This window comes from Rhinolophus sinicus, chromosome 2, assembly GCF_057876585.1.
Source record: "Rhinolophus sinicus isolate RSI-liver-muscle chromosome 2, RSI-T2T, whole genome shotgun sequence".
NCBI classification, from domain to species: Eukaryota; Metazoa; Chordata; class Mammalia; order Chiroptera; family Rhinolophidae; genus Rhinolophus; species Rhinolophus sinicus.
In genome coordinates this window covers 92,413,686-92,436,927 of record NC_142502.1, presented here as the reverse complement: position 1 = coordinate 92,436,927, position 23,242 = coordinate 92,413,686, and the positions used below count along the sequence as shown (strand labels likewise).

Genomic DNA, 23,242 nt, shown 5'->3' with positions numbered 1-23,242 from the left:
GTGAAAATTGAGTCACAAGACTGTTACTTTATCGAAGGTCACAAAATCAAGAAGTGGGGGACCAACAATTGGGAAGCGCAAGGCCTGGCTCCAGAACCCATGCTCTTAACCACCACTGAATCCTCACTGAACTGGCTGTCAGTCAGTGCTAAAGACAACTCAATGTGTCCACTCCTGCAAAGTGAAGCAGCAACTCCAAATAATTCAAGTAGCCAATCCGTTGCTGCTTCAGGCCATATACCACAAGGGTAATTATGACATAGACAAGTTTATTAGGACAAATGTCTCAATTCTCCACTTGTGTTTAAACGCAGCCTTAGAAACACTTCATTTCTGGGAAACTGTATTTTCCTCCTTGTGTCTAAATGACACCCAGCCGTCTGAGAAAGCTTGATACATCTCTGGCAAGAACAAAAGTAACTCCACCCACGACTGGAACCTCACAGAAGCTCATTTGGATGAAGACAAAAGATGAAAATCGTATGGACAGTTAAGCTGCTCCATTTGGGGAGTCAACTAGATGGCTCATTCGAGGTCTGCTTTCAGTAAAGCAACATAGCAGGAGTCCTTTCACACCCCATTGGAAACTGAAAAAGGAAATGGGCCAACTCTGCAGTTTGCCCAGATCACTCGTCATCATGTTCTGGGCTGCTCCAAGGGGAAATTACAAAGTGAGATTAACGTTAGAGATGACCTAACATCTCCACCCTTTCTGTCACCATTGCTCTCCCTCTCTCATTTTGTGTACTCAGAACTCTCTCCACTATGGAAGTCTACGTGCATTAAGTTGCATGGAGAAGCAATAGAGTGAGGTGGTGGCATGCACATGTCCTAGGTGAGACACACACAGTGTTCAACACCTGGTTCTACCATGCTTGTGTTGTGTGACCCTGGGCAAGTTGTTAACCTCTCTGTGCTTAGTTTATTCATCGGTAAAATAAAAAGGAAAAGGATATTTACTCAATCTGGGTTTGCTGTCAGGTTTAAATGAGAGTATATGCATAAAGAGCATAAGGAGGCACCAAATACCTGGTAAGAACTCAAGACATTATAGTTAACATAGTTAAATAGTCATCAGCCATTTTCATTGGAGGGCAAACATCATTTCATTTGTTGTATACTTATTTTAGAAGTTTTTGCATGGTAAGCTTCATCTTTCCTCAAGATTTTGTTTTCTATTAGAGGAATGTCCCATATAAGAGAAAAGGTGTGAGAGATATTTTGAGGGGTTATGAGCAATATCCTAAGGTATATGAAACTCTTCGAGTCAGAAGATGTCTGCCTCATTATGCAACGTCAGGTCAGCTTGTCCCTCTGCCCCAAAAGCCAGCTCTCTCAGCAGTGGGTACTGCTTACTCCTCCTGGGTCTTCCTGGAGAACAGTTTGGTTGGCAGGGCCAGCAGACTCCTCTTCCACATGTGTCCCAAAGCTACACTCACCAGGTAGCCTCAGCTGTGGGCTGGTGTGTCATACAGTCCTGGGACAGCTGCAGAGTCAACACAGAATAAAAAAGAAAACTCAGCCCAGCAGTAGTTTTCTTATGGATGAATTAGAAAAAGAATAAGACCATCCTAGTTCCTCCTTTTGAAGGTGCATTGATAGAAAAAGTGTTGAAGTCCCATGAAACACGGACGGCAGCCAGGCTTCCTCAAACTACCTTCCTGACTCCTGTCTGGAAAAGGGGATCAGGTGGTTTCTGGGGCTGCTTTTAACTTGCCCTTTGGTTCCATAAATAAGACTCAGCCAGTGAAGGAGGAAGGAAATAGAAGGAGGGAGCTATCCTGGCTAGTATAATCTCAGCAAGGGACACTTACCGGCAGATCCCTTTGTTCACTGAAACTACGTGACTGGAACGCTCTCTCTCCCCATACTTCTATCTCCCTCTCTGACTTCCTCTTCCGCTGCAAGGACCATAATGAAAAAGGGTTAGGAGGCGAGGAGTGAGAGTGATTTTTCATTCCTGGTTTCTGTCGTCTAGCAAGACTTGATTCCACCTTCTATTTGTATGATCCAAATTGCTTCCTACGTGTTGCCTACCAGGCATGTCATTCACAGGTCTAGCGTTGTGCATCTTTGAGGTTCTACCCAGGGGGACCCAGAGGAGGAGCCTCCTCTAAGGACCACCAGGTGGCGATCAAGCCTCAGGAGAAGCCTCGGGCTGGTGCGACCCTGCGCTGGAGGCCAGCTGTCACTCATTAGCCCAGCTGGAGATTCCTGTCTGGACAGCTCTGCCTGGAACAGTGTGTGAGAGCTCCTCGGGGCATGGGAAACACAGTTCCAGAAAAGCAGTAAATGGATGTACGACTTTCCTGGTTAATCAGAATCAAACACCTCTTTCCACCATTACTGGGGGTGGGGGACAGAGGATGGTACCAATCAAAATTGGTTACAAAAAAGGCCCAAAATCATCCTTGGATTGTGTTGCTGAATGTCGGAAGTGGGCTGTAATAGCAATCTTCCCATGACTTGCCCAATCAGTTCCTGTTGCTTTTGATGCTGAGAAAAAGCCTTTTTTTTTCTGGACTCCTGGGTTTGTCTGTTTTTAATAGTCACCAGCATACTTCGTTTGGGACTTGGCTCTGAATTAAAGGGTAAAAACCATGGGGTGCCAACCGGCTCACATATTCCCTGCCCACAGCCCCCTTTGTGCAGAGGAATACTCATGACCTTTGAACTCTCCATCTCAAAACTTACAGGTGAAAGGGAAAGAACAGATGTCTAGAAAATCATTTTTTAAATACCCAAGAGGACTGTAGCTAAATAGTAGGAAACCCCACACAGGAAAATGGTATTTAAAGATACATAACAGGGCTCTGGCATAGAGTGGGCTCAAGTAATTGTGTCCATCTTTCCTTTTTTCTTTCTCTGTCTGCTCCATATTCACCAAGAGCAGAAGACTTATGGAAAGTGTTTCCTCTCTAGAATGTGCTAGAACATAATTAGATATACATCTATACAGGATATAAGGAAAGATGGGGGTGGGTGAAACCCTAGTCTTCTGAGGTTGGTGAATGGGAATTAATCAGGGGCATCCTTACTGTCCCACTCCTTCGGTACCACTGGTGGGGACAGGGAGAAGGGGTGGACACATCACCAGCTCGGCCCAGGGGGCCCATTCCGTTCTCTTATTTTGGCACATTGCATGGCATCTGCAACAATGAGGGGAAATTTGATATGAGCCTCCAGAGGGGCAGGGAGGTGTTTGAATGATGCTGCTGCTGGTTGCCCCTGGAAGTCTGCCATGTGCACCCGATAGCTGCTGGGGAGGAATTACTCAGAGCAGGCCTCCCCTAGGAACCACTAATCACAATTGTGAGCTTTTCCCACTTCCCCAAACTTTCATCCTCACGGCCATCTGGTCTCCAGGCCTGAGCTTGAAGGACCCACAAGTAGTTGCAGCCAGAAGTTGATCTCCAGGAGTCCCCACCCTCCGAGGGGTTCTGAAGGCACCTGGGGTGATGGGACAGGCCTGGGCCTCTGACAGGCCTCCCTGCACAGTTGGGCAACAGGGATCCAATATGTGCCTGATGGGCTGTGTGTGCTAAAGGCTAAGTCATGCCCCGTGACTCAGCATTCTCAGGCAAGGAAGAGGGGCTGGACTCTTCTGGGAAGCACAAAAGGTCAGTGTGAAGACATGTCTTTGGGCAACATTGTTAAAACTCTGCCAATTTGCAAAATTGCTCTGGGGCCTTATAAGAAAAATCGTCTTGTCACACATAGGATTAGCTAGAAGGACATCTTCAAAGTCAATCATTGTTTTAGCACTCCCTCACTCCCTGAGGAACTGTGTCCTATACCTCCCGATCCTCTGCCCTCCCGATGATCCCAAGATGCCCAGGGCTCAGAATGCCCCTGGCATCTCACTGGGGTCGGGGAAACTTAATGCCCCTTCCCTGTAGCTCCCCTGTGGTCAGCTTCTCTCTGCCTTTCACAGAGATGTTGGAAATAATCTTTTATGTCCATAATACTTGTCAGTTTACAAAACATGTTTACGTGAACTATTCTTTTTGAGACTGTCAACAGCCTTGTCAGAATGGTCTCCACTTTTCAGATGAGCAAACCAAGGATCAGAGAGGTTGAGAGAAGGGCCCTGGGAAGGGGGAAAGGCATCTTTTAGTTCCAGGAGCCCTGTTCTTTTTATTACACCATGCTAATGACACAGCTGGCTCATCCTCCAAGAAAGAAGGCTGGTGGGACTCTCCAGGCATTTCCTCCTTCCCGGGGAAGATGTGAAGGTGTGATTTCCTGGGCCAATGCCCTGTACTTGACAGCAATCGCTGAGGAGCGTTTCTAACAGTGTGACTTTCAGATCAACTTGGAGGGGCAGGAGTTCCATGGAAGAGAAGTATTTGGGGCCGTATGGATCTCTCCCCAGCCCCCGCCACGTGCAGAGACTGCATATAATACCAGCCCAGGTGGGATCATGGTGTACAAGGCTTGATTTAATATTATTTTCCTACCCTGCTGCCAGTGTACAGAAGGCAGCAGGAGCAAGTAGCAAAAAGCATTTGTCTCTGAATTATTCTCTAAAGCTATAGTAGCATCTACCGTGTTGCCCCAAAAATAAGACCTAGCCGGACAATCAGCTCTAATGTGTCTTTTGGAGCAAAAATTAATATAAGACCTGGTCTTATTTTACTATAAGTAAATAATAGTAAAATAAGATCGGGTCTAATATGATATAATATAATATAATATAATATAATATAATATAATATAATATAATATAATATAATACCGGGTCTTATATTAATTTTTGCTCCAAAAGACGCATTAGAGCTGATTGTCTGGCTAGGTCTTACTTTCGGGGAAACACGGAAGGTAACATGTGGCTATTAAGCAATAGAAATGAGGTGTTGCAGCTGTGGTGTGCTGTAAGTGTGATGTGCACACTGGATTTTGAACACTTAGTACAAAAAGAAAAACAGTATAATATCTCATTAATAAGTGTACATTAATTACATCTTGAACTGATACTTTTTGGATATATTGGGTTAAGTAAAATGTGTCACTGTAATTAATTTTACCTATGCCTCTGTTTAATGTGGCCACTGAAAAATTTAAAATACACGTGACTCACATTACAGTTCTACTATGCGATGCAGCTCTCAAGTCCTTACCAAACATTTCACAGAGAGCTGCATTCACTTTCACGTAAAGCATTCAGAGGAGGCATGCTTTTCTCCCTGTTTATATGAATAAGTACAAAGTTCATAAAGCCAGAGGGAAAAAAATTATTCAAAATACAAAACTAACATTTTCCTCCTAAATGATGTATACGTTATCTTACAAAGAAAAAACATCAGCCTGAATAAGCAGAAAACTCCAGGCCAGTTGCTGTGACCCATGCAAACATATGATGGCAGAGGTTTAGCCCCACGAGAGATCCATGGTCTACTGAGGTATGAAAACTTCTCCAGTCCCAGAGAAATGCAGACTGCAGGTGGCAGCATTGCATGTCTGAAGGATGAGAAGTGGCCAGCATGAGAAGAGCATTTTGACTTGTGTTTAAGGACTGGGAGTTCAGATGTACCGAAACTCAGAGGCCCGGCAGGCACCTGTGTGCTTAGGTCTCTTGCCTCAATTTCCACACAGCTGGAAGCCATTGTTTTGGGAAAGGTGACTTCTCTCACATATTCATATTCAGCTGAGAAAATATTTGTAGCATGAGAGATTTATTACTGATACTGCCAGAGAGACCCTTCTAAGTGCGATTACCATTATGGATAAAGAAATGTTTACAGGTCACATATTCACAGCTAATGCCTCACACAGATTCTGCAGCGGCAAGTGGTTTGTTTGTTAAACAACCTGATGAAATATCCTGTATAATCCTCTTCCCTTGACTGTGGGAAGGACCTGTGAACATGATGAGATATCACTCCCATGAGTAGATTACATTAAATGGCAAGGTGAAGGGATTTTGCAGATGTAATTAAGGTCCCTAATCACCGGACTTTGAGTTAATCACAGGGGACGTTATCCTGGAAGGGTCTGACCTAATCAGGTAAGTCTTTAAAAGAGAGTCTAGAAGTCAGAGATTATTCAAATCAGGGCAGAAGCTCTCCTACTGCCTTCAAAGAAGCAAACTGTCATGTGGTGGAGAGGGACACATGGCAAGAGATAGCAGGACACCTCTAGGAGGTGAGGGCCTCAGTCCACTAACCCCAACGAATGGACTTCTGCCAAAAAGCAATGAGCTTGGAGGAGAACCCCCTGGTGAGACCCTGAGCAGAGAACCCCATGGAGGCATGCCCGGAATTCTGACCTACAGAAACTGTGTGATAACAAATGAGTGTTTGTTTTAAGCCTGTAAATTTGTGGTAATATGCGACACAGCAAGAGAAAACTATCCCGGTAGATAGGGGGCAGTATTGCACAGCTATCTATGGCTACCGTAACTCCAGGGATCTGTTTTCAGCTGTCCATGAAAATTCCAACCAAGCCACACACAAATGTTAGCACACACATTTTTTTTTTTTTTTCCCCAGGTAATTTGATCCTAAAATCCTTCACTTCAAGGACCCGTGTTTAAACCCTCTATAAGCTTCTGGGCTCCACATGCTGAGTATAGAGAGATTGAGGAAAGACATCAGCCCTGTCAGCCAGCTGAGCTCAGGTGTAAGCTTCTGGCACCACCCCCCACTCCACCCCATGCCGGGAAAATGGAAGGGATCATTCACTGGAGAATCAAATTAAATTGTGATTGACGTGGGGAAGGCTGAAACAGCAACAGTAGCACATTGCAAAGGATCAGGCAATTTAAAGAAAGGGTCACCAGATCTTGTAAGATATTTTATTGTTATAAGCATGGAAAGGAAACATAGCTGTATGCTGGCATACTAAGACATGATTTTAAATCCTGAGTCATAATTTTAAAAACGTATAGCATTTTCACTTCAGAGCTAACATCTTTGAAATGATGAGACACTGTGTTCATTGACTCTTATTTAAAGAATACATAAGAAAGATATATCCACTATAAGCCCCTCCTTTAATTCGGACACTCAAGGAATCTGGCGTCTGTTGGCCTGGGTGACTGACCTTCTCTTTGGGATGCAGAAGCCCCGTGTGACATCAATATCACATGCCACAAATAAAATGTATGCCACCTACATGGTATTTCTACGACCACACTCATGTCCTCTTTTTTTTTTAACATTCTTTTTATTAGTTTCAGGTGCATAAAACAACGTAATAGTTAGACATTTATCATTTATATCCCTCACACAGTGGCAACTACCCTCCCCCCATCCGCTACCCCTCTGACATCGCACACAGCCATTACATTTCCACTGTCTCTATTCCTAATGCTGTACTCCGCTTCTTGTAAATATACATATATATACATATCTATGTATATAATTGTAATTGACATTCATTATTGTTCAGCTTCAGGTGTACAGGGCAGTGATCACATTCAAAATGGCTACCATCAGTAAATCAACAAACAATAAGTGTTGGTGAGGATGTGGAGAAACGGGAACCCTTGTGCACTGTTGGTGGGATTGCAGATTGGTGCAGCCACTATGGAAAACAGTATGGAGGTATCTCAAAAATCTGAAAATGGGAACTGCCTTATGATCCAGCAATTCTACTCCTAGGTATCTATCTGGAGAAATCCAAAACTCTAATTCAAAAAAATGTATGCACCCCTATGTTTCTTGCAGCACTATACACAATTGCCAACACACTCATTTCCTCTTATCTTCTCAAATGGTTGTGACTTGCTGTTCCACTCACTTCAGAAAAACTCCTCCCCCACTTCTGCACTTACTGGTTACTACAATCTTTCTTTCTCATCTCCGTGTAACTTGTTTTTTGAACCTTCCAACTTGGACCCCTCTGAAATTCTCTACACCAACCACAAAAGCCTATGACTTCCCACAGTGTTCCTTAATTTCTGGCCTTAGCAACCTACACCCTAAAAAAAATTCATGAATCTTTATTGACCTCTTTCTCCACCTAAACAACAAGAAATAGGGAAAAGGATGGCAGACCCATGACTCATTCAAGAGACGATGTGTTCCACTGGACTTACAGTCTTTGCAGAGAAGATTTCTGTCGTTTATATTAATTGCTCATTTGTGAATGTCCAACCTCACAACCTCAGAAGCATTAGCACAGATCTCTTTCAAGAAACAGACTGAATAGATGGTCCCTTCATGCAAGAAAATTTTGGCCAATGGAACTGTCTTTAGGCACTGAGATGTCACGAACGTGGGGAGGCAGGGAGCACTTTCGAAATGAAGAAGACCACACATCTCACTTTATACCAACATCAGGGCCATCGTGCCCCCTGCCTCAGAAATCTGCTATTAAAGCCTTGTACCCATTGCTGATTGAGAACCGGTGACCTCACAGCCAACAGGGGCTTCTGCTTTCACAAAATTTACAGATTCATGGATACTGTCTTTTACGATTTTGAATTCTACTGCTTATTTTAGGCAAAGAGCAGGGATTGAGCTGTGTATCTTGCAGGTGGGCAATAAACCTGCAAGTAGTTCTCCAGTTTTTTGTTTGCATCACTTCTCTAGAATTTGCATCCAGTGCTGCGGCTGGGAAGGTGGGGGACACATGCAGTGTGTGTGTGTGTGTGTGTGTGTGTGTGTGTTGGGAGTTAGGACGTGCCTCAGTGAATGAACATGGGCAGAGAGCCAGATCCACATCCTATGGAACTCTGCCGAAGGTTCCTGCCATTACAGAGGTTCCCTTTATAACGTCAAACACAATGATTCCCAAAGGACCCCCACAGAAGTGAGTGGAAGTTCAGTGTTTCTTGTGCCATTGTGTTTTTTAACATGAGGGCCACGGCCTCCTCCTGAGTGCTGTGCTTTCCTTGGCTGCTCTTGTCAAGACGGTCACGCTAAATTGTGCTGCAACCCTGCCTCAGTTCTCCCTGATATAACCCCAGGAAACAGATCAGTCCAAGCCAATCTTTCTCTGAAGTCTAATTCTACTTCCATGGATCCTCCGACCTAACTTCTGGCTCTGTCTTCTCACTACTGAGCTCTGCCCCAAATTGATCACGCCCAGGAGAATTTTATAGCCTAAAAATGATTTCCTTTAAGGACTTTAAATAATGAACTACTTAGTTAGAGTAGTGATGTGATAATTTTCAGGCAAACGTAGGAGTCAAGGTATAAGTCATCTGTGAACGTGTAAAACTAAAAAGTTCATTTACTTTCAGTATTATTAGTATTTCTATCTGTTCCACCTCCCCCTCCCCATGAAGAAAAGAAAACCAGAGTAGAATTAAAAATTAAAAATACAAGGAAGAGATTTTAAAGAATTAAAATATTAAAAGACAACTCTTTCAAACTGTGATAAATGATTGTTGAATCTCAGCCTCTTTGGTCCCACCTTTCCAATGGTTGAGCCCATTTACTTAGGTTCCAGTCCTCATGGAAACCACACAACCCACACTTTCAGAGTTGCCCCACATTTTTATTCTGCCTCATTGTCTCCCAGGGATCAGACTTTGATTTGGAATGTAAAGTTGCTGTAGCTACAGCACATGGTTAACTTTCATATGGATGCAATTTTAATAAATATTTATATTTATATGAAAGGCCCGCATCACAAATAATCAAATTCTTGGGAAAACCTTCACCATCTGTTCGTCAAGGTAAAGTGTCATTAAGAGCATAGACTGGCCAGCTATAAGACTTCGTTCTGGAAGATTTCCAAGTGGTTGGAATAAACACAAATTAGACAGTATAAGATTCTTAACGTATATTGGTCTGGGAACTAAAAGACTGAAAGAGCTAATACATAGAGAGCTATACAACACACCACGGTCACTAACGCCACAGTAACAACAACACGAATAACATACAGTGCTATAAGATTATTCAAATCTATTCTATAATGCACAGAGAAGTACCTGGTTAAAGCTGTTAAATATAATACCTATATGACAGTTGGAGTCTGTTTTCAGTGCAATATATCACATTTGGCAATTAATGGATATAAAATATGTATCTTTTGCTTTTAAAACTTGGAACAAATCAAAACATAAGCCTTTTCTAATAAACTATAAAAATGCAATCAGCAGTTGGACCTACTTGGATCTGATAGAGGATGGTTATCACACTTTCTTTGCATATTCATTCCGCTTAGCTTAGACCTTAAATGTAAAAATATATACGTATGTATTTAACATCAGTAGACTCATGTCTCCTTCCACGCATTTCTTTTCTTAATAATTTTTTTATTTTTCAATTACAGTTGACATTGCATTTCTTGTAAGTATTATTATCCATTTGAAAGAATCCTGATGATGTAATTTTCTTCCTGTTTTTTTCTACTGCCTCTTTTTCCCTCTCTTCGCCAAGAAAATACCAGGAAGATATTGATTGAACTTTCCCCATGGTTTGATTTCAGTCTCCATTTTTGAGCCATTTTTCAATTCTCAGTGTTGTGGTATTTGAGTAATTGTATTAGATTATTAACATGGAAATCTTAAAATGTAGTCCTTAATGTTTTTCTCCATTTTTCCCGTTCTTTCCTGCCTTCCTTCTTTCCTTCCTTCCTTCCCTCCTCCCTTCCTTCCTTCCTTCCTTCCTTCCTCCCTTCCTTCCTTCCTTCCTCCCTTCCTTCCTTCCCTTCCTTCCTTCCTTCCTTCCTTCCTTCCTTCCTTCCTTCCTTCCTTCTTCCCTCCCTTCCTTCCTTAAAGTCACTAAAGTATTTCCTAGATACTAGCCTTTTACTTATTTTCAAAGCTTATCTTTGTGCCCAACATGCGAAAAGTGAAAATGTCTCTTTGAAATTCTATTTTACAATATAGACAGAGAAGTTGGGCCTTGGGGGACTTGAGTTTCACTTAAATACTATACACATTTGGTATCCCACAAAAGGTGTGGGTAGGGCAGCAAAACAAATGGAACAATTGCTTTTAGCCTGTCTTTACAAAAGAAAGCCTCTTCCCTCATGAAAAAGTCTCTTCAGCATCTGTTCCCAGAAGCCTATGGAGAAAACACTTTACCCAGGGCTTTGAAAGGATCTCTTTTTCAGAATATATCCACTGTTCCCCAAGAGGTCATGTGGGTTGGATTTTCCTGTTCTTAATTGAGCAACGAATAAGCACTGGATGTGTTTTCCACGGATGAACTGGTTGTTTCCGGGGTGGAAACATTGTATGTTCCTGAAAAACAGAACAGCAGCTTAGCCTCAAAGATAAGCCTGCGTGATCCCTTGGGTATGACCCTCTCCTACAGGCGTCAGGGGGAACTCTAGTCCAGGAGCCAGGTAAGCTCGCCATGCCTGGGAACAAACCCATGCCTGCCGTCCTCCCTCCCGAGACCCGAAAGTGCCGGAGAACAAAGCTGTCGTTCTCAAGCATGCATGGCAGCCAACAAGACAAGCACTAACTACGTCCCATCAGACCCACAGCCAGATTTCTACAAAGGACAGGACGATCTCAACATGGGCAGCCCTCCACATGCCATCACATGCATGGGCCTGCAGACATCAGTATGAGGGACCCTCCCTGGTCCCCTTGGGTTGGGCTGACTTGGGGAAGCTCTTAGGAGGGGCTTGGAGGCTGAGCTGGAAGGTGATGGGGTAGGGGGGTGAAGGGAGAAAGGAAACAGAAGAGAAATGTACAGAGAGGAAAAGGCAGGACCAGAAAAGCAGAATTCAGGGGTGCCAACAAAAGTGCTGAGAGCTGGTGCAGCAGGCTTGTGTCAGCAGGAAGATGGGGACTGCGCACAGGGAGAGTAGGGAGTGTGTGTTGGGCAAGGGAAGGGACATGGTGCCCACCCTACCATCAGATTGGTGAACTGCCACTGCTAACAAAGTTTCCATCATTGCCTGGGGGGCCCTTTGGGGCTGCTGACAACATAAACCAAAGTTACAGTGATTATGGAACCCTCAGATAAGACAATGGGGAGCTGTATTAATGACCCCAAGAGACTGTCAAGTGGCAATGATGGGAAATCTCAGGCCCTGGGACTTCGGGAACAGAGCCCAACTCCAACTTTTATCGGACTGATTCAAATACAAGGAACACCTTTTATTGGCCTTACATATTACGTAATTCTGATTACATAGAATCATTTCATAGAGTTTTCTCTATTTCACTTTAATGAAAATGGTAAACAGGTCCCAGTGACCATGCTGGTCAAATGCAATGGTTCTAAGACACTCTGAAGATCTCATCATTTCACAACAGGTCCAATCACTGACTTTCAAAATCAAAAGTGAAGGTCCTCCAGTTTCATGAGTAATGCCTCAAACTGAAGCCCAAACCACCAAGTCCCCTCCAGAGTTTTAACAATTAACATGAGCCTTCTCAGATTTTGCTTTTATATGAAAAGCCTCAGGCAGTAATACTGATACATTTCCAGATTCTGCATTTGTTAGGTTTCAAGAAGCTGAAAGGAATTGTGGTGCTTAGTTCCTTGGCAGGGATAGGAACATGGGACAGGAGTTTTATCTTGCCAGAATAGCTGAGACTTATTGCCCAAAGCCATTAATATTATTTATTGTATACCTCCAAGGTAGACATTTTAACTGTGCATGGGTGATCCCTTCTATATGGATGCACAGTTTTATAATGTTGATGTGTAAAACAAGCATGCTCCAAAAATGGGGGGGGAAAAAGGGGGGGGGAAGAAACCCATAGCATGGGCTCCTATAGTAGGATTTTCTAACCATATTCTTTGCTGCACCATAACCAAGAAATATGACCCACCTATTTCTCTTTCACATGAATAGAAAATAACTCTGTGCTTGATAAGGCCAGCAGTTTACCGTTCCCATTTTAATGGTTCACATCGTTTTGTCAGATAGCTCTCCCTAGGCTTGTCTAGAGTCTCCAAATCTTATTCTTTATAAATTATGATTAGTTGCCCACTGAAGGCAGTTGCCCTCTGTGCCAGCCTCCTGGTGGTTTGGGAAAATAAAAGCAAGTTCTTTTCCTGTATTTACCCTCTGCCCCAATGAGGCCATTGCAAAAAATGCCATGAAGCGGCGAGTGGGAAAGTGGGGGTATGAGACACCCCATCAGGTCAACTTTGTTTGCGTCAACCTAGGGAGTGTCTAGCGCTCACTACATACCTGTTTTACCAAACAAATTGTTAAATCGTCTTGAGATGGGAGAACTCATAGAAAATACAGGTGTAGATGAACCTAGAGATGTTGACTGGAAAAGAGAAAAAAAACACAATTACAAGGCAGATGTTTTAGACCACGGCCCTGTTCTAGCGCTAGGAGGATTCATTTGCTGCCCTTTAGTGGTCACTGCGTGAGTATCTCATCCCACTTTAAGGTGAGAGCCTGGTGAGCATGAATTTCTACTCAAGCAGGAAAGCACCTTGAAACACTGGAATCTCATCATCAGTATTAGGAAAAGAACTTTCAAATAAGTGCTTCACTCTTTTATAGAGTTTAGTGTCTTCTGACATGTGAAAACAGTCCAAAATATTTGAGTGCAATAGTCATTTTCCAAAATGAACTACAGAAAGTTCTATTCATCATTATTCCTCAAATTGTGTTCTCTATTGCCTTGCGTGTCCCCAGAAACTCATTGGTTGCTTCTCAGTGAAATGTGATTTTAACCTCCAGTTGATATTATCTGTGCTGTTTGACCCCTGTTTAAAGGTGTGGGGACAGCATCTTAATGATACTTTCACGGCTGTGTTTAATAGGCAGAATCAGGGGAGAAGCAAAAACAGGGGAATAATCCATGCTAAAACTGATTGTGGAGAGAGAGGATTTTTCAAGTTGTTAGGAAAGAAAAAGTTACCTTTGAGTGCTGTGAAGACCATCTCGACAGTGAAAATTTTTTCAGCAAAGCCTCCTGTACCTGCATTGTTTTAAAAAAAAGCCATCATAAATTCAACATGCCACAAGCACTTCAGACTTTTCTAGGAGCATGAAACTGTCATGTTCTTACCTTCTGGTCCCAGAGGCATCCAAAGAGTAAAATGAATAATCCCTGAAAAACGAATTGAAAAGAAGTGCATTTTAATCATATTCTATTGCCCAGCAAAACAGGAAGTATTGTTAACTTGGAATTGAATTTGTATTACTTCTTTCCACCTTTGCATTTATTAACTAAATCTAGTAGATGATAATGGTAAAAGGGAGGCAGTAGGTCCACCCAAGCGACCTTCAATGTTATAAGGCTATTTTCTGTTTTCCCCCAGTTGTGAACCAGAGATCCTGTTGGTTGTGCTATAAATACCTCTTATGTCCATGGTCTTCCTTACATAGCCGTAATGAGGACCTGGGGTGTGGGGTGGAATAATCAGTCCCTTCTAGTCAAGCATATTATAAATGTCATTAGACATGAACCCTATGCTTTGGAGCCATGGGCCCAGTAGTAGAAGTCAGGATTTACAAGGTTCGGGCGTGAGCATCCATGCGGCAGTGTCTCACCTTGGCTTCCATACCCCCTCCTCCTCTCCAGCTCATGGGTCCTATGCTTACCATCCAAGCCACGGGTTAAGTCACAATTAAGCATTTCCTTCCTTGTGCTCCAAAGGCTTGTTGTCTGTACCTCTGCTAAAGCTTTTCTAACAATTTGGCTCATATTGTAATAAGTTGTGTGCTACAGGATAACAAAGAGGATGTCTTTTTCATTTTAGTATAGCAGCAGACTGTCTACCTACACAGGACATCCATTCTTTCATTCTTCAGCAAATGATTCCAGAGAACATACTGTGTGGGGGCAGAGAATTTGTTTCATTTACCCGATAGTGATTGAGTACCTACTCTGTGCCGAGGCCTTTTTTAGGCACTAGGGAATACAGCGATAAATAAGACAGATGCTGTCCCTGACCTCACAGGGACAGAGCTCATTGAATTGCTTGCGGAAATTAACTGGAGAGATGACTTGGTTTCATAGCGGCATTTTCATTTAGGAGAGAATGGATGGCATCAAGATAATGTTAGGTAAATAGCAAAAGTCGGTGTAGGAAAGGGCCTTTCCTCCTGACTTGCATTATCAGGGTACTTAGAGGAGAGTCGCACATGCAACTAAATGATAATGCAGGTGATAAGAGGTACCTGGTTTCATGGGAGCAGAGGAATGTGTTCTTTGATCTCATTGAGGTCTTGTGATTACTGCTCTTTAGAGCCAGGTCTTCCTCTGAACTAAAATCCTTCCCCACCCCCACTTCTGTTTGTGTTTCTAGCATTAATTTGTCCCACCAGCATAGACATTTCCTGAGAGCCTGGCCCGGCAGAACTTACCTGGAAGGCATTGAGGAGAGTAAATGCAATGTGGAACACAGCATTGCTTCCCTGGAACACAGTGGCAAGACCAAAACCCCAGGTGAGCCCCAAGAGCGGTGTGAGGACCCCAATGCTCTTGGTGATCTGAAACAGGCTACTCTTCTCCTGCTTGTTGGGCTTGTCTCCAACGGAAGGTCTCAGGATCTTGGTGATGACCACCACGGTGATGGTCACGTTCACCACCACGATCATCAGTGCTGGGATGACGAAGGCCAGCAGAGCTTTGGTGTCATCCCAGTTGAGCCAACAGGCATTCTTCCTTATGTAGACTTCCTGGGGCTGGGTGGCTGCCACCGTGATGACTGAGATGACAAGAGGACAGCCATAGCCAAGAGAAAATGCAATGGCCTTCTGAGTGGACTTGCTTGCATCGTGCAGGATAAAAACCAGGCGATAGAAGAGCATGAGGCCCAGAGTGAGCATCCAGAAAAAGACACTGAGGTAGAAGAAGTGGATGAAGAAGGTGGCAGCCACACAGGCTGTCTCATTGAGTAGGTAGTAATTGTCGCGGATGGTGGAGGCCACAATGAACCAGATGTCTGCAACCAGCAGGGAGGCAGCAATGTTCACAATGCAGATGTGACGCATGTAGGAAGTCCGATTCTTGGTCACTGACTTCCACACCATAGCTTCCACAACTAGACAGGTCGCTAAGCTCAAGATGGAAAAGCACAACCCAATGTAGGAAATGATATCCAATAGAATTTTCAGGAGAGAATCAGGGTCTGGCGAATCAGGGGACATGAGGATGGAGAATGACGTTAGGTGGTCACAGCTACAGAAGATACTGGCCCCCTCGACTTTAGCATGGCACCCACTACTATCCCACCCCCCTGTGTAGTTGGCAAGGGTGAAGTTCCAGAAGACACATTGTGGTTTCCCACCGAAGGAGTTGTTGTTCTTAAAAGTCATTGAAATCCTGAATGGCATGGTTATTTTTTGACTGACAGTGGTTGTCATCACTAAGCTGTTGGCAAAATTATTTCCCTGAACGTCATGGGCGAGGATGGATTGGAGAGTTGGGAATGCCACGGTGACAATAATAGGTGAATTTGCTTGCAAGTGTTCCAGCTGATACTTGTCAATGGCCACATTGCCCCAGAGGTCAGGGTCTGGGAAAAGGAAGCTCTGTTTGTAGGGTTTGCAGGGGCCAGGTTCTATTACCATGCTCTTCATTTGCACATTAGTCTGAGAGATGGACAAACTAGCGCTGTTTTCTGACCGTAATGCTCGGGAAAATCTTTCCACTGAATCCAGTAGCTTTGAGCTGTGATTGGTTTGCTGCTGTTTTAACACCTTCCAGGTACTCAAGATGGGCTTATCAACGATGACATTAACCGTGGAGAGAACATGCTGTAATTGACATGACATGGGATCAAATCAACCAAATTCTTTCAATCATAAAAGAGAAAAAAACAGTAACATCTCCCTGGAAACTGGTTGAGTGGGTATAGGTAAGAGGAAAAGAGAAGAGAAAAATAAGGCATCATGGGCTGCAGGGATCTTGGACCCACCTTTTTATGACAGGGAATTAGCAGAGGCTGAGTCAGTCCCTAAGACCATGAGATTTCATTAAACATTTAACAATAGTGATCGTGAGAACCAACCCCCACCACTCGCTAAGACCAATTCAACAGGCTGGCAAAGATGTTCATTAATTGTTTTATTTTCTTTTAACTCTCAAGCTTGTAAAGACTCTTTGGTGGGTGGTATTTCACTAGCAAGGTAGTCACAAAAGTCACTCTCAGCTGCTGAGAATCAAATAAGCAATGCCATTGGTGTCAAGGCATCTTTCTTGCTTGCTAAACATTTTGATTCTCTCTCATCAACTTGAGCTTGTCATTTTCCGTTTGTGACTTCTCTCAATACAATTTCTCTACGCTTTTTTGCCTTGTTCTGTTCTCTGAAACTATAAGCCCTGTAGTTAGTTGAAGGGTGGCCCCAAATACACATCCTATACACAGACCCTGTGAATGTGACCTTATTTGGAGAAAGGGTCTTGGGTTTGGGGCGGGGAGCAGATTTTATTAGATGTAATTAAGTTAAGGATCTTGAGAGGAAATCATCCTGGATAACCTAGGTAGGCTCTAAATCCAATGACAAGTATCTTTGTAAGAGGAAGAAAAGGAGAAGATAAATGGAGCAGAAGAGAGGCCATGTGAAGACAAAGTTAAAGGCTGGAATGAGGCAGTCACAAGCCAAAGAAGGCCTGCAGCTACTACTGTGTTTCCCCGAAAATAAGACCCGGCCTTCTATTAATTTTTGCTCCAAAAGGCACATTAGATGTCATCCTGAAAAATCATGCTAGGGCATATTTTCTAGTTAGGTCTTATTTTCAGGGAAACATGGTAGAAGCTGGAAGAGGCAAGGAAAGATTCTCCCCTGGAAACTTCAGAGGGAATATGGCCCTGCCGATACCTTGAGTTTGAACTTCTAGCCTTGAGAACTGTGAGACAATATGTTTCTTTCATTGTAAGCCACCCAGTTTGTGGCAATGTGTTATAGCAGCCCTAGGAAATCTATGTAACCTCCTTAGACTCTTGTGACCGAAGCTGCTTGCCGGTTGGCCTCTGGTTGGGTTCAGCCAATGGGAAGCATTGACAGGAGATGGGATGGTGGGAGAAGAAAGAAGTTGAAATGTATTTTTCGACTACCTCCCACCCCCACACCACACTCTCCTCAGCACACCTTTGGCAACAGAGCTATCCCCCCAAAATCATAGCTCCTGCTGAGTGACCCCTACCTCCAAGGCTTCAGCTTTCACTCAGCAGTGGATGCCCTATTTCCTCTCCTTCCTCTAGTCCCAGGGGTAGTAATGGCTCCTAAATGTTTCTGGTCTCTGGATATCTCATCACCTTTTTTATTTTTTTAAAATCCTCTCTTTACTTCTATAAATATCCTTTCATTCAAGTCTCTTCATCTGCATTCTTGTGAGTGAATTCCCTTTCCTCCTGGAAATCTGGCTGTTTCACAGTTCATGTTTTGTGCGAGACCATTGAGAATCCCACCTTTTACCTATTCTGAAAACCTTAATTCCTAGTTTTCCTAGAAAGAAGATAAGAATTAGTTCTATTTTAATGAAGAAACTAAAGCAGAGATGCACTAAAGAAATCTGCTTAAAGTTCCCAAATGAATATGGAAACACTCCCTGGTATCCTAAAAGCCATAGCTTGGCAAAGCATGTTATATGACTCTTATATCCAGAACAGAGGTCTGGAAAAGACAGAGAAGAAGCTGCAGTGGGGAGGCATTATGTTTCTTGACCACAGTCTTGAGGGGTGAGGACACAAGACCCAACACTCCTACGAGGCTTAAGCAAACTCACCATCATCATTTCTAAATTCACTTTGGTTGGAACCATTGAGAGTAAATCAAGGATGTTAACAACGGCCCCCAGGCTCCCAGGAGATGAGCTGACTTCGTGTGCCATCTGGTCTGTGCTACTAGAAAGATCCTGTAGGTATGTAGGCAGCTTCTTGTCCTGAAAGGGGCTCTTGATCAAAGCCTAGTAAAACAAAAGCCAACACAGACAAACAAAAAACTTGCCTATCAGTCCAGTCATCAAATCCTACTGATCCATCCACAACAAAATCTCTCATATCTGTAGTTCCCTTCTTTCCCCATTCCCATAATTATATCCCATGTAATAACTTACTTTTCTCTTAAACTGTGTGTGCTCTTCAGAATGGAATGCTACATAATATTGCTTCCCCCCCACACACACATAAAAGGGGAACAGAAAACACATATGTCAACCTGATGACTAATTTTAAAAAAAGGAAAGGAGATGTGGTTGCTAGAGAGCTAGACTGAAGTTGAATAAAATTGACACTTGGGTAGTCTGTAAGCACATTTGCTACTCTTGGCCTTTTCTGATCACTTGCATTGCTGATCATTAGGGAGACTGTCCCTCCGAATTTTCCTTGGACAGTTCTGGCTCGTATCTGTTGTAATTATTAATAGTGCCCTCTTTTATTTTCAAAAAGTGTCTTGGTTTTGATGATAAATGATATGATCACCCTATCGATAATGATCACACTGGTGTTGTCTATCTAACTTCTACTTATGAGTAAAAAATGAACTGAAATTTGATCTTCTCCAGGAAGAACTTTGATGAGAGCTCCAACTCAGGGAAATTTCTCCCTCTGAATGTGTAAGTATTTGTTTTATTTAATATACTTCACATTTGTAATAGCTCTACCAATGTTATCTTGTCTCCTAATTTTAATGTCTCTGATTAATTTATAAGCTCCTTAACAATGTGAACTGTGTGTTATATTTCTCTGTCCTTCTCATATCCCATAATGCCTAACGTAGTACAAGTCATTTAACTTGGCATTTAGTAGGTGTTCAATAATACATGTTGAATGGATAAATAAAATGGAGCATGCCAGGCCAGCATGCCTCTTTTCCATTGAAAATGTATCTAGATATCTAGAATTGGGACCAGTGCTCAATGTTGAGTTCAAATTATAATTTCTATCTTTTTCAATTAGGATAATTTATATCTTCAATACTTCATCCATCAAGGTCCACCTCAGAAGCCAAGTTTTTCAAACCGACTTCCTGATTACCCTAGCCAAAATTAATATGTATTTAACATCTTTATTCCCTGTCAAATCAAAGGTTAAATTCTGATGTGGCCTCTTTACTCTGATAGCACTTATAATAATGCTTTGCGCATAGTAGTTATTTTAATAAATTTGGTGTAACACAAGAGGAGAGACAGAAGATCATTGATAAAGCGCACATCAATATCACCTATTTCCCTCAATTCTTCCTCCAAAGGTGAGAGGATTTGGAACTGGCTGACGACATCCCCAGTAGCTGTATTCCCGAAACCAGTTGCCTAATAAGCATTTATTTATTGTAACTCATAGAATTTTAGGAGGTTCTAATTCCCAATGACTTAACCATAAGATGATATTTATTTTAATGCAAACAAAGAAAGGAATTTTCCCCTACCACATGGCAGTGACCTCTATTGTGGGTACGAGACGCAGGCTTCTTCTGCAACTATAGGTTCCTCTAAGGACGGAGGAAATCTCAGACCTGTAAAAGCCTAAGGCTCTAGCTTTTTTCTTTTTCCCCCACTGATGAACCTTATTTTATTATGTTGTTCCTCTTTCTGAAAAGATTACAGTTATTCTCTTGGTATCACCGTTATGCAAAGAGAGCAGTTAGAAAGATAACACTACCTGCCCCTTGCAGGTCATGGATACAAGGTACTGAGAAGACCAGGTAAAGTTGTACAGCTGGTTGTAGAGCGGAGCACATATTATGTTCCCTTCATATTTGTATTTAAGTAAAGTTTTAAGCATTTCTACAAATAAAAGTAGTTTTATTCTACAAATAAAAGTAGCTTTGAGACCACCAGAAACCAGCCCAAGGCTCCCTTTCCTAAGTGCTGAGAAATAGGATAAGCTAGACAGACCACCCCACCAAGCGCTCAGAGACAAAGCTGAAGAATCACCTCGGCCAGCCGGAGCAGACTATTAATTGGGGCAGAGATGCAGTCATTTCGCTTCACCTTCCACTCGGAGCCCACACATGTGTAAGTCATGACCCCGCCAATGGGCCCTCCAGGGCTGCTGCGGTCTGAGAACTGGCATAGCTTCTGGATGACTTGCCCAGGCTCCCCCACACCGATTAAGGGATCATGGCACGTGATGTTCTCTCCTGCATTGGAAACAAGGAAATAAAAGGGACAATGGAAAGGAGGAGAAAAGATAGTGGAAATGGGGTGCGGCCTACATAGACTCTTGATGTTTGAATTTATCTTTCCCTTTACTTTCGGTGACCTATTTAAAGTTAGCCAATTTCTTTACTTTGCCCGATTTTCCAAAGCATCTTAGTACTTTCCACACATATCTGACTTTAATTGGCACTTGCTTTTCCTAACAGAATTTATTTCCTCTCTGGCTCATGTCTACCTCCAACCCCCAGGAATCTTCTCTCTGCCGCCTGCGATTATCTAAGCCATGGAAAATAATTGGAGTTTAAGGACGCTCATCCAGATAAGAGATGGTTTCCAGGAGTCTTAGGGATATAATGTCTCTATTCAAGGGATTCTCAATTCTGGCATATTAGAGTCACCTGGGGAGCTTGAAAAATACCACAGGGTCTCTCCAGCCCAAGTAAATCAGGAGCTTTTGGGCCAGGATTCGGCCATCATCAGTTTTTTAAGCTTCCCAGGTGTTTCCAACGTGCAGGCAAGTTTGAAAAGCATACCTTAATCCAAAAATATAGTTAGAAGTAGGAATTCCAGGCACCATGGCCTGAATATTCTAGACAATATTTGTAAGAATTTGTTCCTTCTGGTTTCCCTTAAGGGCAATTCTATTTCACCCCTACTCAAGATCAGACTTGAATGGGAAAATGACATTTGTTGCAGAGTCTCTAATCTCCTGCTTCTCTGAGGAGCAGACCCCTCTCTCACCAACTTTTTAATTTAGCATTAATTGAGTTCTCAGTCATTGTATAAAATCTTGAAATACATAAGTAATGTTCTGCTAGGAAAAGAAGGTAAAATCAGACTTGGTATGAGGAAAGAGAAAAAGAACAAAGATAAGTGAATACAACATGTTGATGCCTGGGCTAAGATGGGGGGGAAATTAAGTGATCTTGGCTGCCTCCTGGAAGAGGTATGATTGACAGGGTAAGGGACAGTAACTCAGAGAGACAGGGAACTCTAAATTTCTTCCTACTTTGGTTCCAGGGCTCAGTTACCCACACATGAGAGAATAACCACAAATCACTCAGTGAACTCAAATAAGCTTGGTGATAGAGCCACGGATTCTTCTGATATCAGGGGTCCTATTACAGAGAAGAGTTCTGGGGCAGGTGGAAGCCTGGGACCATCCACTTACTTCTCTGCTGTTACTGAGGACAGTTTTTCGGCCTGGGCTATAATGAAATGATTCCACAGATCATGAACTTGAAAATATTAGGTTGGTGAGAAAGTAATTGGCTCCATGATAACAAAGGATGGGAAAGACTATTCTTTAGGTCAATTCTTTTCACGTAGCCCTGTCTCAGGGAGACAGTGCTTATGGGGACACTTTGTCTTTGCTGAAACCTCAAAGGGGTCTTAGCCCCACACAGACATAGCACACTCTTATCTGCCGGGTGCGGTGGATAACCTCCCAGATTCAGATGAAACATGACTTCTCTGTAAGGCTTCCTTCATAACTTTTGTCTCACCTGTCATCCACAAAAGTTAAACCAGGCAGTCATTTCTGACCGCCCACACCGTCTCTAGGTTAGCACTTACCACAATACATGTGATAACATGTTTTTATCACATCCATCTCTCCCCTAGGCTTGAGGGCAGGATACAGAGCTGATTTCTTTTCAAATCCCCCATGCTTAGCCCAAGGCCTGCGCCACGAGGGTGCTTAACATATATTTATTGAATGAATGAATGAGGGAGTGAATGAATAAATGAATCCCTGCTTATGATTATAACATTTTTAAAAATTTAAAATGCTCTCACCAGGAACCAAATTAAGCTTCATAGACGGACTCCGGACTGAATTATTAGCGGCATTGGTAAAGTGACAAAACACGTCAACAGTTTTTGGACACCAGGGAATGGAATTTGCCTTGAAATTGAATTGGTAGCACACTTGTTTTCCATTAACTTCTTTCTCTAAGACAGAATTATGGAAAGAATTAAGTCACAACGTTAGTATCCAAAGCACTACTTTTGTTGAAATTATCTACTATGGATACACTTGTCCAAACTTTCCCCAGGAATGTGCCACATTCAATTTTTTTTTTAATGTGGCTTTAAAAATGCCCCTAACCAAGAAGTAAGTCCATATTTGTATACATGCTAGCCAAATCTTTACCTTCACCGCTCATGGCTCTAAGTTTTGGACAAACAGAATGCCTTTCAAAATATCCTCTACCCATCTAAATCCCATCACATCTTGTGCATTTATCTATCCTATCTTGCCTTTACGACATTGGTTTAGAGTCGTCTCTTTATGGGTCT

At 42.7% G+C, this 23,242-nt stretch overlaps 1 protein-coding gene across 5 annotated transcripts in view; it reads right to left on the bottom strand.

Annotated features, from left to right (window-relative positions):
* Positions 1 to 10,196: 10,196 nt before the first annotated feature.
* ADGRF5 (adhesion G protein-coupled receptor F5) overlaps positions 10,197 to 23,242 on the bottom strand; it is a 98,736-nt gene continuing 85,690 nt past the window's right edge. For 2 of the 5 annotated variants that reach the window (XM_019734692.3, XM_019734691.3), the window contains 8 exons: positions 22,739 to 22,894; positions 20,717 to 20,922; positions 18,569 to 18,748; positions 15,202 to 16,596; positions 13,901 to 13,942; positions 13,751 to 13,810; positions 13,063 to 13,147; positions 10,197 to 11,146 (listed from right to left, as the gene is read on the bottom strand). In XM_019734692.3, coding sequence (XP_019590251.2) covers positions 11,067 to 11,146; positions 13,063 to 13,147; positions 13,751 to 13,810; positions 13,901 to 13,942; positions 15,202 to 16,596; positions 18,569 to 18,748; positions 20,717 to 20,922; positions 22,739 to 22,894 — 2,204 coding nt within the window. In that variant the 3' untranslated portion in view covers positions 10,197 to 11,066. Of the gene's footprint in view, positions 11,147 to 11,768; positions 11,836 to 13,062; positions 13,148 to 13,750; positions 13,811 to 13,900; positions 13,943 to 15,201; positions 16,597 to 18,568; positions 18,749 to 20,716; positions 20,923 to 22,738; positions 22,895 to 23,242 lie in introns of all 5 variants that reach the window. The other 3 variants (XM_019734690.3, XM_074333039.2, XM_074333038.2) reach the window with 2 other exon arrangements.